General features: G+C 43.4%; 3 protein-coding genes across 3 annotated transcripts in view; 1 reads left to right on the top strand and 2 right to left on the bottom strand.

Annotated features, from left to right (window-relative positions):
- The window catches only part of LOC102285687 (GTPase IMAP family member 8), a 61,872-nt gene extending 51,308 nt beyond the window's left edge, over positions 1 to 10,564 (bottom strand). Inside the window, exon 1 of the mRNA XM_070369924.1 lies at positions 10,501 to 10,564. The gene's annotated coding sequence lies outside the window, so the exon portion shown is untranslated. The remainder of the gene's footprint in view (positions 1 to 10,500) is intronic.
- On the bottom strand, positions 330 to 10,606 carry LOC102285973 (GTPase IMAP family member 7). The gene is given in 4 exon segments (XM_014482621.2): positions 330 to 701; positions 704 to 857; positions 859 to 1,319; positions 10,501 to 10,606. Coding segments are annotated over 3 exon segments (891 nt in total). The 5' UTR covers positions 1,306 to 1,319; positions 10,501 to 10,606; the 3' UTR covers positions 330 to 411.
- An 8,103-nt stretch (positions 10,607 to 18,709) lies between these two features.
- Positions 18,710 to 23,652, top strand: GIMAP6 (GTPase, IMAP family member 6). The gene is given in 6 exon segments (XM_070368749.1): positions 18,710 to 18,871; positions 20,322 to 20,346; positions 20,349 to 20,405; positions 22,885 to 23,241; positions 23,244 to 23,276; positions 23,279 to 23,652. Coding segments are annotated over 6 exon segments (1,008 nt in total).
- The last annotated feature ends 1,139 nt before the right edge of the window (positions 23,653 to 24,791 follow it).

The following is a 24,791-nucleotide window of genomic DNA, read 5'->3' as shown; positions in this document are numbered from 1 at the left end:
GTATATATGCATAAACATACATTACACCTTGTACTAGTTATCTACTGCTGTGTAACAAATTACCCCAAAGTTTAGTGGCTAAAAACAACAAAAATTTATTATCTCATCTCTCACAAACCAGAGAAAATGCTGCTGGGGGGACTGGAAGCTTTGCTGATATTTACTCAATATTCACAAGGGGCCTGTGTAATGTGTTTCACAGGTAGTGCTAATGCTCAATGCAAGATGCATTTCAGCCTTGAAATTCCTTTCATTTGAGTCTTTAACCATGTCCAATGAACCAGAGCTCAAACTAATCAATTTTGTAATTTCTTAAATTGGTGATTTGTTGGAGGGGAGGCAAACATGGACAGCAATAGGGAGTGAGCTGGAGAGATGCTTTGCTAACCATAGTAAACTGAGAAAAAATAGTTACTTCTTAAAAAAAGGAAATATTCTTGAGAGCACCTTCATAATGTCATCAAATACATGGCTAAATACATTGTCTTGAGCCTCCTTCCTAATGTTTCTTAGTTTTTTTTCATATTCCATCTTTAGTAATTCAATTTTTCCCTCTTTTTCCTGTATAATCTTCTTGTACGCTTGAGCACACTCCTTTTCCACTTTTTGGATTTCTATTTCTAATTGATCAATATATCTTTTCTTCAAGACTTCTTCCAGCTTTCTCAGCCTTTCCAATGTGTCTTTGTAAATGGTGTCAAAAAGTAAGTCCCTTGGTTGTTCTGCACCATCTTGTCTATCAGCTCCACCAGCTCCTGCACCTGAGCTTCCTTCTCAGCCTGCTTTGTGTTTCCGCTGTTACTGATGGCACAACAGCGCTCCCCACACTCCTGGAGGAGGCTTTGTAGGTTTACATCTTGATTCTTCAAAAAAGTCGCTCAGGCTCTGGTCCTCCAGCTCGTCCTTGTGAGTGAATAAGATGATCATATACTTCATGGCTGCTTCCCCAAACAGATTCTTGACCAACGCCACGGTTTGCTGCTCTTCCTGTGTGTAACGGTGCAACCTCAGGACCAAGATGATGGCGTGAGGCCCGGGACAGGAGGCGAGGACACATCGGCTGATTTCCCTGCAGGTGGTGTTCAGGCTCTCCTTGGTGTCAAAGAGCCCTGGGGTGTCAACAACAAGAAGCTCTCTCCCCTTCCATTTCCGGGATGCTTTCTGACAAGTTTTGGTAACAGCTTGGACAGCAATCTTAGACTCGAATACTTTTCCCCCGAGGATGGTGTTTGCAGTCGCACTTTTCCCATTTCCGATCTTCCCGACCAGCACGATCCTCAGACTAATGTCCTGAGTGGCAGCCATGTCCACATCAGAGGCTGTGGAGTGTAGGCAAGTCAGTTATAGTTCACAAAGAAAAGAAAAAAAGTGTTTAGATTAATTTGAAACCATTCTCAACCCTGATTTCTTACTCTACTGAATATATAAATCATTCCAAGTCTCCTAAGCCAGGTGAAGTATTTTCACGGAGGATTCATTCTTTGATATCTTCTATTTATTATTTGAATTCCCACTAAATGCCTCTCTTGTGTTGCTGTAATGAAAGTAGCATTTGCATGTTAAAAAATTTTTTTAACTGTAATTTTTTTTCCATTTAACAAAATAATATATACATTTTGTTTTCGAAAAATTCCAGATTTAAAAATTGAATTTGAGGAATCCTGGGGGCAGTAGTTAGCATCCTATCCTATGAAAGAGTGCCCATTGAAAAGCACTAACAATCTAGACTCAAACAGAAAGAAAACATGGATGGAGGAGACAGCACAATAGTCCCACATGGAGACTCTCAATATGGAAGGAAAACAACCACATGGTGAGACGTGTGAAACCTGTCCTGAAATTTGCACGTGCCACATAGAACTAACCTAGTCTTATTTTTCAAGTTGCACGAAGGAAGATAAATTTGATGTTCTTATTGTAAAAGTACTCTAATATTTAGAAGCAATAATGGGTGCCGTATGATTTATCATAACATAAAATGTTTGAAGTGGGTTTGATGGTCATTGGGCTACATAGTTGAGACAATAATCCTGCAGTGACTGAGAAAACAGATCTGCTAATGTTGAAATTTTAAATTACATACATCTATTGTGGGCAAATAGAGCTTATCAATATTGACCCCAACCAGATGGTCAATACTGAAATCAGATTGATTATATTCTTTACAGCTGAAGATGGAGAAGCTCTATACAGTCAGGAAAAATAAGACCTGAAGCTCTCTGTGGCTCAGATCATGAGCTCCTTATTGCAAAATTCAGGCTTAAATTGAAAAAAGTAGGGAAAACCACTAGACCATTCAGGTTTGACATAAATTAAATCCCTTATGAGTATACAGTGGAGGTGATGAATAGATTAAAGGGATTAGATTTCTTACACAGAGTGCCTGAAGAACTATGACAGACATTTGTAACACTGTACATGAGGTGTAACCAAAACCATCCCCAGGAAAAAGAAATGTAAGAAGGCAAAGTGGTTGTCTGAGGAGGCCTTACAAATAGATAAGAAAAGTAGAGAGCCAAAAGGCAAAGGAGAAAGGGAAATATATACCCAACTGAATGCAGAGTTCCAGAGAATAACAAGGAGCAAGAAGAAAGCCTTCTTAAGTGAACAATGCAAAGAAATAGAGGAAAACAATAGAATGGGAAAGACTAGAGGTATCTTCAAGATAACTGGGCTATCCTGGTGGCTCAAACAGTAAAGAACCTGCCTGCAATTCAGGAGACCAGGATTTGATCCCTGAGTCAGGAAGATTCTCTGGAAAAGGAAATGGCTACCCACTCCAGTATTCTTGCCTGGAGAATTCTATAAGCAGAGGAGCCTGGTGGGCTACAGTGGACTACAGTCCTGGGGTTGCAAAGAGTTGGACATGACTGAATGACTCACAAGGGAATTTTTCATGCAAAGAAGGGAAAAATAAAGGGAAGAAATGGCAAGGATCTAACAGAACAGAAGAGATTAAGAAAAGGTGACAAGAATACACAAAAGAACTATACAAAAAAGGTCTTAATGACCCAGATAATCACATGGGGTCAGTCACCTAGAGCCAGACATCCTGGAGTGTGAACTCAAGTGGGCCTTAGGAAGAATTACTGTGAACAAAACTAGTGGAGGTGATGGGATTTCAGCTGAGCTATTTAAAATTCTAAAAGATGATGCTGTTAAAGTCCTGCTCTCAATATGCCAGCAAATTTTGGAAACTCAGCAGTAGCCACAGGAGTGGAAAAAGTTTTCATCCCAGTCCCAAAGAAAGGCAACACCAAAGAATGTTCAAACTACTGTACGATTGTGCTCATTTCACATGTTAGCAAGATAATGCTCAAAATCCTTCAAGCTAGGCTTCAACAGTACATGAAACAAGAACTTCCAGATATACAAGCTGGATTTAGAAAAGGCAGAGAAACCAGGGATCAAATTGCCAACAATGCTGGATCATAGAAAAAGCAAGAGAATTCCAGAAAAACATCTACTGCTGCTCCATTGACTAGAGTAAAGCCTTTGAATGTGGATCACAACAAACTGGAAAACTCTTAAAGAGATAGGAATACAAGGCCACTTTACATGTCTCTGGTTTTAACTGGTCAAGAGGCAACAATTAGGATCAGACATGGAAAAATGGACTGGTTCAAAACTGGGAAATGAGTATCTCAAGGCTGTATATTGCCACTCTATTTATTTGACTTCTGTGTAGAGTACATTATGTGAAATGCTGGGGTGAATGAATCACAAGCTGGAATCAAGATTGCTGAGAGAAACATCAACAATCTCAGATATGCAGATGATGCCACTTTAGTGGCAGAAAGTAAAGATAAACTAAAGAGCCTCTTGATGAGGGTGAAAGAGGAGAGTGGAAAAACTGGTTTAAAACTCAGTATTCTAAAAACAAAGATCATGGCATCGAAGTCCCACCACTTCATGGCAAATAGATGGGGAAAAAGTGGAAACAGTGCCAGATTTTATTTTGGTGGGCTCCAAAATCACTGTGGATATTGACTGAAGCCACAAAATTAAAAGACACTTGCTCCTTGAAAGAAAAGCTATGACACACCTAGACAGCATATTAAAAAGCAGAGACATCACCTTGCCGACAAAAGTCTATATAGTCAAAGCTATGGTTTTTTCAGTAGTCATGTATGGATGTGAGAGTTGGACCATAAATAAGGCTGAGCACTGAAGAATTGACACTTTCGAACTGTGGTGATGGAGAAGACTCTTGAGAGTCCCTTGGCCAGCACGGATATCTAACCAGTCAATCCTAAAAGAAATCAACTCTGAATATTCACTGGAAGGACTAATACTGAAGCTGAAGCTCCAATACTTTGACCACTGATGCTGAAGCTGAAGCTCTAGTACTTTGGACATCCTGATGTGAAGTGCCAACTCATTGGAAAAGACCATGATGCTGGGAAAGATTGAGGGCAAGAAGGTGGTGACAGAGGATGAGATGGTTGGAGGCATCACCAGCTCAGTGGACATGAGTTTGAACAAACTCTGGGAGATAGTGAAGGACAAGGAAGACTGGAAGGCTGCAGTTGGACACAACTTAGCAACTGAAAAATGCAACAGAGATATAACACTGAAGTAGAACGGGATTCATGGAAGGAAGAATAGAGAAAGTAGTGGAAAAGCTCCTCGGAAGATAGCATCAGCTCTCACATGGTTTCACAGGAGAATTCCATGAAACCCTCAAGAATCATGGGGACTTTATTCCTGAGAATCCCAATTTTACTTACATTACTCCAGAATATAGGAAAATAAGGTAAACCTTAAAATTCTAAGAAGTAAATGTAACTTTGAGCCACAAAGTTGACAAAGATTTTATCAAACAGAAAGCTACAGGTGAATCTCATGTATGAATATCAATACAAAATCCTAATCAAGTATTAATGAAAACAGCATCTGACATTTTAAAAAATTATTTTAAATATTTATTTACCTATTTGGCCACACCAGCACATGGATCTTCAATCTTCATTGTGACATATTTTTTAATGTAGCATGTAGGATCTTTAGTTATTGCAGTTGAACTCTTAATTGTGATATGTGAGATGTATTTCCCTCACCAAAATGAATCTGGGGTCCGTACATTGGGAGGGTGAACCACCAGGGACATCCTCAGAATCTGACTACATTTTAAAAATGTTATATCATAACTATGTGGGATTTACTCTGGGACACTAGCATGAGGGGGGAGGTTTGATAAGAGGAAAATTACTATATTAGTATAGCCTTTCATAGTAAAAACATTTCATAAAATATGAATTGACACATACTTTCTTATCTGTTTCTCTACTCATCCTGAAAGCCAGCAACTTACTTAATGAAGAAATACTTTCTCACTAAAACTATAATCATCCCACCTCACTTTTCAATGGTTTCTGTGATATCCATCAATGCAAATAGAAGAGAAAGTGACTATAGGAATGAGAATTAGAAAAAGAAAAAAGGAGAGGCCAGATAGTAAATAACATCATTGAGCCTCTTAGGGTATTGGTGCACAAATAGGCCAGTGTAGGGGGGTAGTGCAGAACAACAGAAAATCTCTACAAATGTTCATTTGCATAGGGAAATTCAGTATATAATAAAGGCAACATTTCATATCAGTGGAGAGAAGATGGACATTGTAATAAGAAGTACTGAAATAACTGATTAACCATTTGAAAAAGCATAAAATTGGATTCATTCCTCATACCAATGCAAGAAGTATCCCAAATTCATCAAGTATTTGTTAAAAACTATATTCTATTGGAAGAAAGCAAACACATTTTTTCAAAACATGAGAGTGAGGAAAACATTTCTAAACTGAGCCCAAAATACAGATACAATATGGAATCCAATTGATAAATTGGACTTTCAGTTTCTGGTTACATGTCAGAAGCTTGGAAGTCACTACTCCATCCTAAGAATAAGTGAAAGTTGAATGAACTGAAAAATCAACTTTTCTCGAATACTTCAGAGGTTGCTTTGAGGAGACTGGGCAAGGTGCTGCCCCCAAGACTGGAGAACAGACAGGGAAATACAGGGAGCCATGGCTCAGGAGAGCAGAGACTCACCGTGGGCACCAGTGCTGGGGCAGCAAAACTGGGATTGACCAGTTGCTCGATGGTCAGCATGGAGTTAAAGTTCCAAGAGGGTCCTGTCATAGAGCGACCCCACACTTTTGTGAGTTTTACTTCTGGGAGCCCCACTAGGTTCTGATAGTAAATATCCAAAAAAATCCCCTAGTGCTTCCTGCAGGGGAGGGGAAAAGAAATCATTTTGAAATAGGGCAAAGCATCTTGTTCTTTTCAACAAGGCCTGCCCTCAGAGGAAAGCAGTTAACCAGAGCCTGACCTGCTTGGGTTTTATCAGAGCCTAACTCACTTAGAGAAAGAAAAATATACTAGTACAGTCAGTTCTAAGCCGTTCACATAGGAAAAGGGAAATACCCACCTCCAGTCCACTCGAACGCTCAACCCGTGGTGGGGAAGAAAAACACTTGTGAGGCTCACAGTCCAGAGGCAAAGGCTCATTAGAACTGAGATGTGCTCATAGACAATAGACTATGTTCCCTCCCCTACCCCAGCACTGCAGTACTAAAGGCTTCTTTACAGCAGCAGTTCTGTTTACCCAGGATGTGTCCAGCTGATGAGAAAGATTACCAGACATACTAAAGAGAAAAAAACATAATTTGAAAAGACAGAGCAAGCACCAGTACTAGACATGGCAGGTGTCGACCGAACTAAAATGCACAACCTAAAGGTTGAGAATGATGTTGTATTTGAGGAAGTACTGAAGACTATAGCTTGGGAGACACTCTCTCAGATGGCTCTGAGGAACTGTTCCAAAGAGGTAGTGGAGGAGACAGGATATATAGGAACCTTCATTGAAAACAAAACAAAGAAAACAAAATGTAAGGTCAAGCATCAAAAGATTACTTCTAATCACAAAAAGCCAGACACTCAAATGAATGATTATAGTGCTTTTCTACATATGGGAAGATGCAAGAATCTGGGCTCATTGAAACCATTCCTTGGATATGCATCTTAGCTGTTTAGGGCCAGTATCTTGTTTTTTTCCAATCTGAATTCCCCTCAGGGCACACTGTCTGGGGCTGCAACGCTGATGACTTGATAGTGGGCAATATTCATTACTTATTGAAAGGGCAGGCAAGATTTATTTGTCCACCCAGGGATCTTGGAATGATTAGACCAGGAATTCAAAACAACTAAGATGAATATTCTAGGGCTCTAATGTAAGAACAGATGGGCCATATAAGCACAGACATGAAACCTTAAGAACCAAAAATAAATGTTTGCAATCAAAAATAGTGTAACAGAAAAGAAGAATGCCTTGGATGAGCTAATTAGACCAGCCCAGATTATAGTCTTCAGGATCAATTTCTGCTCAAATAAACCAGGATCTCTTGGAGAAATGACTGATTTAAAATCTGAGGCAGGAAATGCATAAAATGACCTTGGACCATTTTATTGGACTTTTTTTTTTTTTTTGCATCCTGCTGCAAACAAAGTAAACTATAAATAAATTATGAGATAATCCATGAAATCTAATGAAAGGATATTTGATAAAATTAAAAATGTATACTACCTTTGATATTGTGGTTATATTTTTTAGAAAATAATCTTTCTATTTCTATGCATCCTAAAATATTTGCAGCCACCTTCTAGTGAAGTGTTGTGGGAATCTAGATGATAAGTCAGTGGGCAAGGTTCTCATCTTCTCTTGTCAACCTCTTTGAGCCTTGCAGAGTCACCAGTTCTCTGGTATTTGGTTCTTTTTTCAGTGAATAAAGAGAATTAGAGTAGGTTTAATGGAATGCTGTCCAAATGGCTTTCCAGTTCTGAAAGTCTGCCTTGGGGTCACTAACCTGTATTGAAGGAAAACAACAGGTTTCCAGGTAACATTATTGCAACATACACTGGCTAAAAAGTACACTATGAAGACAAGCTCAGCCCCACCTGACGAAAGAGCACGTGCACAATACATTACCTATGTTCCAGCCTCTGGCAGCCACTTTCCACTCACCGATTCTATGACTTTGACTATTTTGTACATAAATGGAATCACACAGTATCTGTCTTTCTGTGACTGGCTCATTTCAGTTAGCATACTGTTCTCACATTTCATTTGTATTGTCTCATATGGCATGATTTTCCTTTTTTAAGGTTGAATAATATTCCACTGTATGCATTTTTTAATCCACTCATCTGTTGATGGATATTCAGGCTGTTTCCACTTCTTGAATGTTGGGAATAGTGCTCTAATAAATGTGGAAATGCTAGTGTTTCTTCAAGATTCTGATTTCAATTCTTTGAATAAATGCCCAGAAGTGAAATTGCAGGATCATTTAATAACTCTATTTTTAATTTTTTGAGACTCCTCCAGACTGTTTTATGGTTAGAGCTCATCTTAAGTGTTCTTACCATAATAAAATAAAGTTAAAAAATTAAAACTATGAATAATGTGGTAGTTATAGCAATGACTATAGGACCACAGGACTGAGAGGGGGAACAGATCACAACACTATATAATTAGAAAACAGAAAGTTATCAAAATAAATAAAAAAAACCCCAATGCATCAGCTGGGCAAACATCAAAAAATGAGAAAGGAAGAAGTTAAACAAAAATGTTTGCACACTATTTCTCTACACATAAATGAATATGATACATAAAAATGGAATCAAATCACAGGAGAACATAACCCAATGTAAAGAATATTCCCTTATGTGCTTTAAACTATGAAACACTATAATTAGAATACAAACTCAAAAACAAAGTTCCTATGAGGAGATGTTAGAATGAAGAATGAGAAGAAAATGCAGACTCAAAGAAACAAAGTGAAGATCAAAAGTGTAATCATTTTAGGACCCATAAATGACTTAGAAGCAAAGAGATCAGAAAAGATATAACTCAAAAGTAAATGTCTTATTAATAGGAAAGCCTTAGTAAGAAACACAGCAAATGAAAATCTGAAATACCAGAAGGTTCAACAGTTAGAGAACAACTAAAATGTGAGTAGGAGCAACAACAAATCCTACTTTAAAAGGATTGATGTTGCTGAAGTTAAAAATCAATAAATAAAACCCAGGAAGCATAATCCAGTAGTTTCCTTGAAATGGGAGAAATAACCCCCTCAAAAATCTAACTCTTTAGGAAAAAGAAGACTACATTTCATTCCCTGGAAACTTGATGTAGGATATTTAACACTGAATTCTCATTTGATGTGACATACCACATTCCAAGCACAAAGAAGGAATTCTTAAGTTATTCAAGGAAAAAAGTAAATAATAGGGGGTTGAGTTGGCGTCACAATTTTTTACAAGCAACACAGAAACAGTAGAAACAGTGGTTTCATAACAGAATGTTAAGATTCCTGGAAAATGTAAAAATAATACATAATACATAATAATTAACAAATAGCAGGAGGTTGGAGAAAGGAGATTTAAAAATGTTTGCAGTTTTTTAACTGTCTAATGTCTAAAAGGAAACTACTAGGTATTTTGCATAAGTTTTTAGTCTTGAAAGATCTTTCTGGAATAAATAAATCATCAGTTTATCAAGGACCAAGGTCAGGGTCTGAATATGAAGGCATGCATGTTACAAACTAAGGATGACCTCTATCTTGTCCTGTTGCCTTTGAGTTGCATTTGCTCCCGGAATACACATGTGAAATTGGACATATTTTCAAGAGAAAGAAAATGACATCACGGTATAAATTCATTTATTAGGATTGCATTTATTACTCTTCTACAGGGGTTGGCAAATTTGAAGAGGACCAGCAGTAAATACAATATTTTAGACTTTGTAGTTACAGCCAGTCAACTCTAGTTGGAACACAAAAGTGGCCCCAGATCACAGTAAACTAGTAAATGGATTAGGTAGCTCTGTTACACTGTAACTTTATTTACAAAGAGGTGGCAGGCCGTATATGGCCTATGGAGGGTAGTTTGTGTACTCTTGCTCCAGAGTCAGAAATTTGTGTACATCATGCAGGAAAAAAAAAAGTTTTAAGTGTTAAATGTTCTAAAAACACTAACCTTTTGTGTGCATTTTGTGATAAATGTTCATCACTAAACTATGGGCACATTTTTGAAAACTCAGTGAAATAGAGAGCAGTTTGCAAAGAGAATAAATAAAAATTATATATAGTTCTTACTCCCAAATTAGAGGCTATTTCATATAAACATCTTTCCTTCTTTTTGTATGTCTTGTTTTCCAACGCTAACATATTAATGATTTTATATCATGATACTTATACCTAACATTATATCATAAAGACTTTTGAGAACAACTAAAACTTTTGTAAGCAAAAAAACAAAAAAACAAACACCTGTCTGGTTAAATATGAGATGTGTGGACATCATATGAATAAACCCCTCAGCTTCCCCTCCTATTCCACTCCCATGTGGGCCCCCATCTATTTCTCTTCCCTCTGCCCCCTCCTGTAGCCCCCTCCCATAGCCCTCTCACAATCTCCATTGCCCTCATCTTGGCCAGTCTCACCTTCTCTTGCAGAACTGGTGAGATCTCAGCTCCTCTCCAGGAAAGCTACCCGAACTGGTATTTGCTTTCATTTGAAGAAAAGTGTGTTCATTCCCTCTGCAGTCTCTGACCACAGGAAGCTGAGGTTGGGTGGGGTGATGAAGATGTAGTCAAATAGAAAGAGAAAGCATTTCCTGGTAATGGGATTGGTGCTTCGGTGTTGCCTTGCAGGGACCTTTCCGTCCATGTACCTGCGGAACTACCAAGATTCCAAAATCTGAATCATTGCTTTGGATTATAGTGTTGGCTTCAGAAAACCCATTGAAGTTCGCCTGATTTTCAAAAAGACAACTAAACTTGCTTTATAATGTTTTGTTTCAGGTGTACAATAAATCGATATATATAGGGCTTCCCTGGTGGCTCAGACAGTAAAGAGTCTGCCTGCAATGCAGGATACCCAGGTTTGATCCCTGGATCAGGAAGATCCCCTGGAGCAAGGCATGGCAACCCACTCCAGTATTTTTGCCTGGAAAATCCCATGAACAGCGGAGACTGGTGGGCTACAGTCCATGGAGTTGCAAAGAGTCAGACACGACTGAGTCACGAACACTTTCACTTTATATATATACGGTTATATATAGGCTAAGATTATATATAATAACCATTATAGGTTGAGCTATTGTATACAGTTCCCTGTGCAATACAGTAGGTCCTTGTTTATCTATTTTATTTACAGTAGTTTGTATCTGCTAATCTCAAACCCCTAATTTATCCCTCCCCACCATCCCCTCTGGTAACTCTGTTTTCTATGTCTGTGAGTCTATTTCTGTTTTGCAAATAAGTTCATTTGTATTTTAGAGTCCACATGTAAGTGATATTATAAAATATTTTTCTTTCTATGACTTACTTCACTTACTATGATAACCTCTAGCTCCATCCACGTTCCTGCAAATGACATTATGTTATTCTTTTCTATGGCCAGCAGTCCATGTATATAATGAACATTTAGGTTGCTTACATGTCTTTGCTACTGTAGCTAGTGCTGCAACAAACACTGGATGCATGAATGTTTTCAAATTTGGGTTTTTGTCTTTTCCAGTTATATGTCCAGGAGTGGGATTACAGGATTATATGGCAACCCCATTTCTAGTTTTTTAAAGAACCTCCATAGTGTTTCCCATTGTGGCTGTACCAATTTACATTCCCACCAACAGTGTAGAAGGGGTTCCTTTGTTCCACACCCTCTCTGGTATTTGCATTTTTGGAGATGGTGAAATGGCCTAAATTTTGCTCAGTATAGTATCTGCTATGATCTGCCACTGAGATCCACCTCCACCACAGTTTCAGGACTGAAGCCCCCAGTCTCCCTGCTGACAGGAGTGTTCAGTTCAGTCGCTCTTTGCCTTTTCATACTGTTCACGGGATTCTCAAGGCAAGAATACTGAAGTGGTTTGCCATTCTCTTCTCCAGTGGACCATGTTTTGTTACAACTCTCCACCATGACCAGTCCTTCATGGGTGGCCCTGCATGGTGTGGCTCATAGTTTCATTGAGTTAGACAAGGCTGTGATTCATGTGATGAGTTTGGTTAGTTTTCTGTGATTGTGCTTTTCATTCTGTCTGTCCTCTGATGGATGAGGATAGGAGGCTTGTGGAAGCTCCTTGATGGGGGAGACTGACTGTGGGACAATCTGGGTCTTTTTCTTATGGGCCGGGGTGACGCCCTCCCACAGCCTTATGGCATCCCCTCAGGGTTATTCTCAGCTGAAGAGATTCCTCTCTTCCGAGATGGTCCCCCCCTACTCCCAGGGCACTCACATTTTAGGACTGGTCCCTGCAGAGGCACAAGCACCCCAGTTTGGGACAAGTCTGCCCCGCCCTCCGAGCTCCAGTGCCAGGTGATGTGGCTGCGGCCTCGTTGTGACTCATCACAGCCCAGCGTCTCCTTCCGCTCCATGCTACGTCCTTCAGGGTCGCACAGGTTTCCATCCCAAGAGCTCTCCTAAAGAAAGTTCACGCCTGCAGCATTTTAATCTCAGAATCTGCTCCTGGTGAACTCAGCCAGTGATTCTCATCCAAGCACACGGTGTGATCTTCCTCCCGAGTTGAGCAGGAAGCGGGGAAGACCTGGGGAGGTGGGGCCTGGCTTAGCATCCTGCGGACCCTGTTGTGGACTCTGTGGTGGAACGTAGGGCTTGGGGCATTTCTGGTGACTGCATCCTTTGAGATTATTTTACTCCTTCTGGAAGCTGGCTATCCTTACAAGTGTACTTTCATACTTCAGAACCAATGTCCCTATCTAGTATACAAAACCAAAGTTACAGAGGCCTTAAAAAAATCAGCATTAAATTAAATGCATTAGTACACTTAGGAAGGTGTATGGGGAATTTCATGATTTTTTTTTTTTTTTCAGGCATGTTGCATTTTTTGGTCCATGCACTTGTGTGTGTGTGTGTGTGTGTGTGTGTTCATTAGTCACTTTCTTTTTTTTGTTTGTTTTCAGTTTTGATTGTGTGTATGTGTGTGTGTGTGTGAGAAGTATGGTGTTAAAAGAGGAAAGGGTTCATATAAGTTTACAGCTCACTGAATTTTCAGTTGTCATAAACGGAACACACCCAAGTAACAAGCACACAGTTCAAGACACGGAATGTTGTTGGCAAATTAAAGGCCCCAGTTATACATTCTAGGGGTGACCTCTCGCTGAACTTGTGATAGCATAGACTAGCTTTATCTGTTCTTGTACCTTTTATCAATGAAATCATGCAGTAGGTATTCTGTTGTATCTGCCTTTTCTTTTTTCTTACCATTATGTTTTGAGATGCATCCACTTTGTTATATGTAGGAATAAATCATGCAGTTTCATTGCTATGTACTATTCCATTGTATGAATAAAACCCACTATATATAATTTATAATGTATGTGTTCTCAGTCATATCTGACTCTTTGTGACCCCATGGACTGTAGCCTGCCAGGCTCCTCTGTCCATGGGATTCTCCAGGCAAGAATACTGGAGTGGATTGCCATTTCCTTTTCCAGGGGATCTTCCCAACCCAGGTATTGAGCCTGCATTTCTTGTGTTTCTTCCCCTGGCAGGGGGATTCTTTACTGCTGAGCCCCTGGGGAAGCCCCATAATTTATAATATAAAGATATAATTTAGATAACCCCATTAATTTGGATCAGCTACTTTATTCTCCTGGCTTTGTTGTTCAGTCACCCAGTCGTGTACAACACTTTACAACCCCATGGACTGCACCACGCTAGGCCTCCCCATCCCTCACCATCTCCTGAGTTTGCCCAAATTCATGTCCGTTGCATCAGTGACACCATCCAACCATCTCATCCTCTGACACTCTCTTCTCCTCCTGCCCTCAATCTTTCCCAGTATCAGGGAATTTTTCAATGAGTCTGATGTTTGCATCAGATGACCAAAATACTGGAGCTTCAGCTTCAGTATCAGTCGTTTAAATGAGTATTCAGGGTTGATTGATTTGTTTGATCTTGCTGTCTAAGGGACTTTCAGGAGTCTTCTCCAGCACCACAGTTTAAAGGCATCAATTCTTTGGCACTCTGCCTTCTTTATGGTCCAGCTTTCATAACCGTACATAACCACTGGGAAGAGCAGAGCCCTGACTATATGGACTTTGTTGGCAGAGTAATGTCTCTGCTTTTCAACACACTCTCTGGGTTTGTCATAGCTTTCCTGCCAAGAAGTAATGGTCTTCTGATTTTGTGGCTGCAGTCACCATCGGCAGTGATTTTAGAGCCCAAGAAGAGGAAATCTGTCATTACTTCCACCTTTTCCCCTTCTATTTGCCATGAAGTAATGCAGCTGGAAATAGAGGAAAACAACAGAATGGGAAAGACTAGAGATCTCTTCAAGAACATTAGAGATACCAAGGGAATATTTCATGCAAAGATGGGCTTGATAAAGGACAGAAATGGTATGGACCTAACAGAAGCAGAAGATATTAAGAAGAGGTGGCAGGAATACATAAAAGAACTGTACAAAAAAGATCTTCATGACCCAGATAATTACAATGGTGTGATCACTCACCTAGAGCCAGACATCCTGGAATGTGAAGTCAAGTGGGCCTTAGAAAGCATCACTATGAACAAAGGTAGTGGAGGTGACGGAATTCCAGTTGAGCTATTTCAAATCCTGAAAGATAATGCTGTGAAAGTGCTGCACTCAATATGCCAGCACATTTGGAAAACTCAGCAGTGGCCACAGGACTGGAAAAGGGCAGTTTTCATTCCAATCCCAAAGAAAGGCAATGCCAAAGAATGCTCAAACTACCGCACAATTGCACTCATATCACATGCTAGTAAAGTAATGCTCAAAATTCTCCAAGTCAGGTTTCAATAATACGTGAACTGTGAACTTCCAGATGTTCAAGCTGGTTTTAGAAAAGGCAGAGGAACCAGAGATCAAATTGCCAACATATGCTGGATCTTCGAAAAAGCAAGAGAGTTCCAGAAAAACGTCTATTTCTGCTTTATTGACATGCCAAAGCCTTTGACTGTGTGGATCACAATCAACTGTGGAAAATTCTGAAAGAGATGGGAATACCAGACCACCTGACCTGCCTCTTGAGAAACCTATATGCGGGTCAGGAAGCAACAGTTAGAACTGGACATGGAACAACAGAATGGTTCCAAATAGGAAAAGGAGTACGTCAAAGCTGTATACTGTCACCCTGCTAATTTAACTTAAATGCAGAGTACATCATGAGAAACGTTGGGCTGGAAGAAGCACAAGGTGGAATCAAGATTGCTGGGAGAAATATCAATAACCTCAGATATGCAGATGATACCACCCTGATGGCAGAAAGTGAAAAGGAACTCAACAGCCTCTTGAAAGTGAAAGAGGAGAGTGAAAAAGTTGGCTTAAAGCTCAACATTCAGAAAATGAAGATCATGGCATCTGGTCCCATCACTTCATGGGAAATAGATGGGGAAACAGTGGAAATAGTGTCAGACTATTTTGGGGGGCTCCAAAATCACTGCAGATGGTGACTGGAGCCATGAAATTAAAGGCACTTACTCCTTGGAAGAAAAGTTATGACCAACCTAGATAGCATATTGAAAGGCAGAGACATCATTACTTTGCCAACAAAGGTCCGTCTAGTCAAGGCTATGGTTTTTCCAGTGGTCATGTATGGATGTGAGAGTTGGACTGTGAAGAAGGCTGAGTGCCGAAGAATTGATGCTTTTGAACTGTGGTGTTGGAGAAGACTCTTGAGAGTTCCTTGGACTGCAAGGAGATCCAACCAGTCCATTCCGAAGGAGATCAGCCCTGGGATTTCTTTGGAGGGAATGATGCTAAAGCTGAAACTTCAGTACTTTGGCCACCTCATGCGAAGAGTTGACTAATTGGAAAAGACTCTGATGCTGGGAGGGATTGGGGACAGGAGGAGAAGGAGACAACAGAGGATGAGATGGCTGGATGGCATCACCAACTCGATGAACGTGAGTTTGGATGAACTCCGGGAATTGGTGATGGACAGGGAGGACTTGCGTGCTGGGATTCATGGGGTCACAAAGAGTCAGACATGACTGAGCGACTGAACTGAACTGAAGGCAGCTGGATGCCATGATATTAGTTTTTAAAATTTTTTTATTTTTTAGCTTTAAGTCAGCTTAGTTATATATGTTTAAGGTACATACATAATTATATAATTATAATTTGTCATTTATACCCCCAATAAAGCTGGCTTAAAGCTAAAAAATAAAATAAAAAAATTTAAAAAACTAATATCATGGCATTCAGCTGCCTTCAGTACAGTTCAGTCGCTCAGTCATGTCTGATTCTTTGTGACCCCATGAATCCCAGAACGCCAGGCCTCCCTGTCCATCACCAACTCCTGGAGTTTACTGAGACTCACGTCCATCGAGTCAGTGATGCCATCCAGCCATCTCATCCTCTGTTGTCCCCTTCTCCTCCTGCCCCCATCCCTCCCAGCATCAGAGTCTTTTCCAATTTAAGGTACATACATGGAGAAGGAAATGGCAGCCCGCTCCAGTGTTCTTGCCTGGAGAACCCCAGGGACAGGGGAGCCTGGTGAGCTGCCATCTATGGGGTCGCACAGAGTCGGACATGACTGAAGCGACTTAGCAGCAGCAAGGTACATACAACTTGATGATCTGATACATAGTTTGTGAAATAGTCACCACAATCAAGCCAATGAATCTATCACCTCACATAGTTACCATTTTTCTTTCTTTCTGTTTTTTGTGGTGAGAGGATTGACACTATGTCCAGTGGTTTGCTATTCTGGATATCCTGCTATAAATTTTGTGTATACTACCTTGTTGGCAAGCACACATTTCTGTTGCTTTGCACCTTGGGGTAGAATGGGGAAGGTTGACTATGTGTAATATTCAGGTTTCTGAGGTACTACAGAGCATTTTCCAAAGTGGTTCTACTAATACACATTTTCCCTAAGCATAGGAGAGTTCTGTTTGCTTCACATCCTTGGAAGTTTCACAGAGTTTTCTTCATTAGATTTTTATGCAATTTAAAAGTTCATTCCCAGACTTTTTATTTTCTGTATTTTTATTGTTGTTGTTGTTTTAAAAATCACAAGTCAGACCTAATTGACAGTTGTTTGTATGGTAGACGATTTTTATGATTTTTATTTACTTTTGCATCCATCAGTTTACTAAATTCTCCTATTGTTCATAATAGTTTATCAGCTTACTTTGTTAATTTTTCCCAGACTTACAAAGCATCTACAAATAATGATAATTTCACATCCACCTTTACATTTTATACATGTAGTTTTTTGTCTTTTATTGTCTACAGTATATATTTCCTTTGGAAAAAAAATTAAAATAGTGTTAATAGTGAACATTTGAATCTTCCAAACATCACTAAACCTCCAAAATCTTTATTGAAATATTTTTATTAATAGAATACACTCCCTGAAAAATATTTTGGTTTCCAGCTCTTTGCAAGCAGTTCCAGAGAATAAAGGTGGAAATGTGGAATTCAAGTAACTGAAAGATGTTCTTGAAGGTCCAACCATCAAATAAAAGAAAATCTTAGGATAAAATAAGGTGGAAAAGGTCAGAAGTGACTAATACATGGCCAGTAACACCTAAAGGGGGAAAAGAGGAGGAAAAGAAAAAAAAAACAAAAAAAAACACTGTGATGCCCACAGCCCAGGAACACAGACCCACTGAAAGAGTGAGATTCAATCCCCAAATAATGCTTCCCTCCTCACTCCTCCCCACATCACAGGACACAGGATGAAAACAGTGAATAAAGAGGAGTGAACAGCAAGATACAAGTTCTATTTAAGAAGGGGTTTTAGGGAAACCCACAGACAACTGGGGAGACAAACAAGGGCACCAGAGGAGAATGAAGCTCCAGCAAACGTTAAACACAGCCCAGCTCCCAGCCAGGTCAACATAAACTCTCACACCACAGGCCTATTCACCTTAATTCCTCATATCTGATATTATCATGTCTGACTTTCAGCAACATTACAGGATGTGCTAAAGGCAGGAGAAAACACAGAAAGCAAACCTTAGACCCAGACTCTGATGTGACACAGATCTTGGAATGTTCAGGCACAGAATGTGTGTGGATATACACAAGTATAGAGAGACACTTATTGTAAAGAATTGGCCGGTGAGGCTCATGGGATGATGGAGGTGATGAATCTCAAGATCTAGGGTCAGCAAACTGGCAACCCTGGAGCCAATGGAGCAGCTGAAGGAGGAGCTGGGGATGGAAGAGAGTCAGGGAGTATGTGTCATGATGGAGAAGACAGAGGATGTCTGCAGGAAGGGGAATTCTCAAAAAGGGAGGAAATCAGTAAAAAATCATTCTGCTGGCAGCACGTTTTCTGAAAGATCTGCTGCTTTGGTTTAAGCCTCTGAGTTCCACTTGTCCTAATTCAGGATAAAAGTAATGACAACACTCGTGTTCCTGTTTCCCCTGCTGATGTTACCAGTGAAGTCACTCAGTCGTGTCCCACTCTCTGTGACCCCATGGACTGCAGCCTGCAATGCTCCTCTGTCCATGGGGTTTTCCAGGTGAGAATACTGGAGGGGTGCCACCAGGGCTTCAGACAAGTGCAGCCTGCAGAGCTTTCTGTCTGGGGGCCTTGCTGGGGGGCTCCGCCCACTTCCTCTTCCCTCTTCTCAGGGCTGATGGCTGCGCTCTCAAACGCAGTTCTTGAGCTGAGCGTCTGGATCACGTATTACTGAAAAAATATCCCCATGTCCTCTGTGTGTGTGTACGTCTGGGGCACTGTCACTGATCTCCTCCATTTGGCCTGCAGCGTGTTAGCTCTCAAAGGAGAAACAGAATGTTCAGGAGAGCACACGGCCCCAGGAGACACAAGACACGGGCATTCCTCCTGTCCCACGGACAGCAGGGCGGTAAGTCCAAGGCCGTGGTGACTGTGCCTGTGTGTGTGAGTCTGTGTGTGTGTATTGTGCTTGAGAGTGTGTTGTGGGGATGCTGTGCATAGTGATTTTGTGTGTATATGTTTATAAATAAGTGTGTGTGTTGGTGTGTATGTGTGTGTTGAGTGTGTCTATTTGTACATAGATGAATATATGTGTGTTTTCTGTGTGTGTTATGTTTGTGTTGCATGTATGTTTATACATGTGTTTGTATGTTTGTGAGTGTATGCATGAATGGTGTATGTTGTTTTCTATCTATTGGTTGTTTGAATATATGTGTGTGAATGGTCTCTGTGTCTTATGTTTGTGTGCTGTGTACGTATGTTCATATGTTTGTGAGTAAATGTGTGTTCACGTGTGTCGTACGTGCTATGTTTCTACTTCTGTAAGTGCATGTGTGTAGTGTCTGTGTTGTGTTTATATTTATATTTTGTTTGTATGTTTGTGAGTGTATGTGTGTGTGTGTTTGTGAGAGTGTCTGTGTGTGTGTGCCTGTTTCAGGAGCAATGGGAGGAGCCAGGGGAATCAGGAGGACCTTGCAGCCTTTGGGCTCTGCCTGGTGCTCCCCATTTACCCTTGGGCAGGATGCTCTGTGAGTCTCACTTTTCTCCTGAGAAACCTCACAAGGTGACAGATCTGCTCCATGTTGGAGACAAACAATGGCGCGTGGTGCATGTGTGGTGATGCCCCATTGGGCAGGGTCTGGGGTGAGGGGGCCGGGGGCTGGGCAGACAGCTCTCTGGGCTTGAGAGTGGATGACAGGAGTTCCTGGTGGGTGACAATGCCCTCCTTGGCAAAGAGGACTGGGAATTGCTCTAGAAAACATCATAAAATGTCCTGGAATATTCCAGGGGACAAGATCTTAGGAATGTGTAGTTTGGACTCAGCATCCACATCTCTGGGGACACGGAGGCCCCAGCAGTGTGACCACCCGAGTTGGTGCCCTGGAGCTGAGCGCTGAGGACCCAGGGCTCCCAGCAGGACTGGACCCCACGTGGAGAGGGAGCCTGTGCGTGTCTGCCACCCTCCTCACCACCCAGCAGCTTGGCCTCTGCGGCCCTCACTGCCAGGCTCCCCCACAGATTGTTCTGGCCCCATGAGCTCCTCACCAGCCCCTCCAGCAACATCCTGCTCACGTCCACCCAGCACCCTGGCCACTGCTCCCAGGACAGTGTCTGTCAGGACACGTCTCTGGTCATTTCTCCCCATCACAGAATCCCCCCAAAGTGGAGAACAAGTGCAGGGGAAGGAAGGGGGAAACAGGGTCCCTAAAGGAGGTAGCAGGTGTCTCAGACACCCTCTTATGCAGTCCCATGCCAACAAACCAATGCAAACAGCTTCCATGGGCAAGAGAATGACAAAAGTCAGGAGCCCCTGAAAGCTCAGAGGAAACATCAGTAAGACACATTGTGGTTTTTTCTAGATTGAGGAAGAAGAATTTGAAATCCTTTTCCTGATGAACCTGAAGAAGGCGCATCCCAGGATCCTTCTCCAGACGGGTCAGGAGGTAAAACAACTTTCTAGCAGACATGAACTTGAGAGAGGCGGGGCTGGGGCCTGAGGGGCAGGTGGTGTGCTGGGAGGGGCAGCAGGAGTCTCCCCTGTCAGAGATTCGCCCACCGGGGTGGCCATCACTGGGCATTTGGGTTGGGCCTCCCTTCACCCCAGCCAGACAGAAGGGAAGAGTCCCTGATGGTGCTCTGGGTCAAAGGGGACACAGACCACAGCCACTGCCCCTTCACTGAGTGTCAGGAAGGATGTGTTCGTGGGTGTGACAGATGACTCGCCCCAGGCCCCTGGTGGGTGTCGTGCTGGCTCTGCTGTGAGACTCTCAGGACCACAGAGGCTGCAAAGCACTAGTGAACACATAGGATGCAATCAAGGGCCCACAGGTCTGGGCTCTGTCTTCCCAAGGGGCTCCCTCCCCCAAAAGCTGTTTCATCAGGGTCAGGGGCTTCACTTTCATGGGCTCAACTTTCCATCTAACCTGGAGAGACAGAACTTAGGAATTTAGGAATGCTGGAAATCCATCACTTTCCTGGATAAAGGAATTGATTGGCAATTTATTATGCAGTTCCATGCACCTATGTTTTTATTAGACAAACTTCAGTGGCCTGGGCCATTGGGAGAAACCCATAATATTAAGCTGCATAGAAAGTGACAGTCCCAGTGTTCACACCTGATTTACCCTTTTTGCAGCAATCGGGGTTAAGTATTACTTTAAAATTCCTCTTCCATGCTCAATGTATTTGGCTTTTAAGTCCAAAGGTATGGCATCAATGTCTCCAGACTTGCCCAGGCAGGAGACCACTGTCTTCCTCCAGCTTTGCATCTGAGAGTACAGACGGACATTGCCCTTTCTTCCTTCTGTGGAACTCCCAGTCATTCAGGTCACCTGCAGAAGATGGAGGGAGCCCAGATCTTCCAGTCAGAGTTGGTGGGTGGGTCAGTCCACCAAGGCAGAAAGGTAGGAGAAACCACACCCCTGCTTGGGGAGAGCTGGAAGAAGACAGTGCCAGTCTTGGCCTCAAGAGGCTGAGGGCTCTGCACTGAGACACAGCAGTGTTTTCCCTGGGAACAAGTTGGAAATCAGCTAGGTTTGGGTGCTTCTCTATGTGTTGTGGGTCCTGATACCTGCAAGGCCAGAAGAAGGGAATTACCTTCGTGCCCTCCAGCCACGGTCATTTCTAAAATCTGGATGTAGAGTCCTCAGTATTAGATGGGCATGAAACACACTCACAGCTGATGGTTCTGATATTCTCCTGGGTGAGGGTGTCCAGCCCAAACTTCAACAGGTGCAGCTTAGGACTGTGACCCCAGTGTGAGCTGTGCTGTGGAGCTGGGGTCTGGCTGAAAGGACCCCACCCTCACAACACTCCTTGATGGGAAAAGTGAAGGTGATGTGGTGTGTTCAATTACGGCAGGGAGAGGATGGACACAGAGGGTGTGTGCTTCCATCTTCACCCTCTTCCTGGGAATGGTCTCCAACCAGAGGTGCTTGAGGAAACTCAGGCTCCCAGTTCATGAGGGGATGATCCCACCTGGTGGGAATAGGTGGCTCGAGAAGAAGTTTCAAAACAGAAGCATAAAATGTGGCATTCTACCATATGATCCCACAATTCCACTTCTGGGGAATATACCCCATAGAGTTGAAACAGATACTGAATATATGTGCACTGAGGTGCATAGCAGCATTATTCACAATAGCAAAAAGTGGAAACAACCCTGAACTCCATATCATATATGAATATGCATTCATATATACACCTACATTCATATATACACCTACACCTAAGTAAGTGAAGAATATTATTGTAGCCCTGCTAAATCAGGCTCCTCTATCCATGGGATTTTCCAGGCAAGAATAGTGGAGTGGGTTGCCATTTCTTGTCTTCCCCACCCTGGGATCGAAATTGTAGACAGACGCTGCATCTGATTCTACACACCTACAGTGGAATATTATTCAGCCTTAAAAAGGAAGGCAATTCTGACACTTGCTCCAACATGAATGAAGCACACATTCTGCAAAGTGAATAAGCCAGACAAAGTAGGGCAAAAATTGCCTGATTACAGCAATGTGAGGTCCTTAGAACAGTCAAACACATGGAGACAGAAAGAGCAGTGGACGTCAGGTGGTGGGGAGGAAGGATGGGGAGTGAGTGTTTAATGGGACAGGGTGTCATTCAGGAAGACAGAAAGTTCTTGAGATGCTCAAGTGATGACTGCCCAGCAATGTGAATGTACCCAAGGCTACACCTAAACGTGGTTCAAACAGTACATTTTATATTATGTATTTTCTACCTTATTTTCCCCCAAAAAAATTCAGAAAAAGAGAAAAGGAAGGAAAGCATGTGAACCTAGGGCACATCTCGGATGCAGACGCTGGTCTTCCTTTGTCCAGCCCCCACTAGGACGTCTGCCCCCGGGGAGGCTAAAGTGGGGGACAGGCTCTAACCGCGGTCCCCACCCTTCTCTTGATGCTTCCAGGGCTGTGGGTGATGAAGGGACCCCGCAGATGCTGAGGCTCATCCTGGTGGGAAAATCCGGGAGCGGGAAAAGCGCCACCATCCTCTGGAGGAGAATGTTAGAGTCCATGCTCAGTGCTCGCCTGGTGACCCAGGCCTTCCAGCAGGGGCGCCACGCGTGGGCAGGGAGGGAGCTGCAGGTCATCTACACACCTGAAATCCTGTCCCCCTGGGCGGCGCCGCGGGGGACCACTCAGGGCGTAGGCGAGGCCGGGGCCCACTTCCCACCTGGGCCTCACGCGGTGCTCCTGGTGACTCAGCTCTGCCGCTTCACCAAGGAGGACCAGTGGGTGGCCAGGCGCCTCCAGGAGGTGTTCGGGCGGGCGTCCTGGCCCGCACCATCCTGGTGTTCACGCGAAAGAAGACCTGGACGGCTGCTCGCTGGGGACGTACCTGGAGAAGACCGACAACAGGGCGCTGGCCAAGCTGGACAAGGTCTGCTCAAGGCGACACTGCGGCTCCAACAACAAGCGGGACGGAGCCGAGCAGGAGGCCCAGCTGAGGGAGCTCATGCGGCACGTCGAAGGGGTCCTGTGGGAGCACGAGGGCCGCGCCTACAGCCCCCCGGCCGCCCCTCAGCCCCGCGCCGCGCCCCATGAGAACTGGGGCCTCTGGTGGCTGGGCGCCAAGGAGGGGCACAGGGACCAGGCCTGGCTGTGGGGCCTGCACCACATACTGAAGGAGCCCGAGTAAGCTGGATGCCAGCTCCCGCTCAGCGCACCCATCTGAGGTGCAGTCCTCCGTGGCTTCCTGCCTGCCTCCCTGGGGAGTCCGGCTCCCAGCCCCCTCACTTGCCTCCATCCCAGGGGTCCCTGGCCCCTCCTGTCTCCAGGGCAGCCTCTGGTCAGGCGAGAGGAGGTGAGTGGGCTCCTGAGTTCTCAGGTCCTTCATCATACCTTCCAGAACACAGGGGCCCTCCTGCTCTGCACCCCCAGCCATTCCTCATGTATCTCTAGGGTTCCCTCTCTGCAACAGAACTCTGAGAGAAGCCAAGCCTCCTGAGGCAGGCCTGTGTTCCCTTCTGTCGTAGAACCCCGGCAGCATCCCGGCCATTGGAGTCTTGGCTTAAAACTCGATGCAGCAGATCAGCATGGTTGTGGACCGGGCAACTCTGCATCTCTTGGGCTGTGTCCTTGCCTGTTAAGAGGAAGGCACGACGGTTTTTAAAGCCCTGTGCCAGTGGGGCAGGACAGGCTCTGGACTGGGGAGGAGAAGGCAACTAGAAATGGGGGAGGGCCACAAGGAGCTGCTCTTGATTCGCTCTTGAAAGAGGCCACCACCTGCAGCAAAGGGACCCCATGGGAAGGAGCAAAGCAGGGCAGGGGTATCCAGGGGCCAGGTCTGCTCAGGGAATGGGGCCTAGACCTGGCTGCAGAACACGCATCCCCCTGGAGGTCCAAGTGGACTTGGGCATCGGAGGAGCTCTTCCCAGGGAGGCTTGGACAAGGGAGGTCACATACCTGATACTGCCCCTCTGATGCCCACCCTCCCACATGGAGAACAGAGCCTCTGCCTGACCTGCAACCCCTTCCCTTCTCCCTTGAGAGAGGGGAGAAAGCAAGGTTCATCTGGGCTTGCGTGTACCCAGGTTCCCCAGCCAGGTGTTTGGGGGTGTAGAATGGAGGGGAAGGAAGGAAGGGAAGCTGCAAAGAAAGAAGCAGGAGACCATGTGAACCTCCTTGGGAGCAGCCTATGGGCCTCCGAGAGTCCTGCAACTCGGGGTGTCATCTCGTCCTCACCCAGAGGACCCATGAGAAAGCTGGAGCAGGTCTTTAGCTAAAAGGGTCTGGAGTCAGAACAGAGACACATCGGAGTATGCTTAAGATAGCCTTTGTGCCAGACCATTTACTAAGTCGGTGATCATCTCC

This window comes from Bos mutus, chromosome 4 (assembly GCF_027580195.1).
Source record: "Bos mutus isolate GX-2022 chromosome 4, NWIPB_WYAK_1.1, whole genome shotgun sequence".
NCBI lineage: Eukaryota > Metazoa > Chordata > Mammalia > Artiodactyla > Bovidae > Bos > Bos mutus.
Note: the sequence above shows the minus strand (reverse complement) of the source record. Positions and strands in the feature narration are given on the sequence as shown.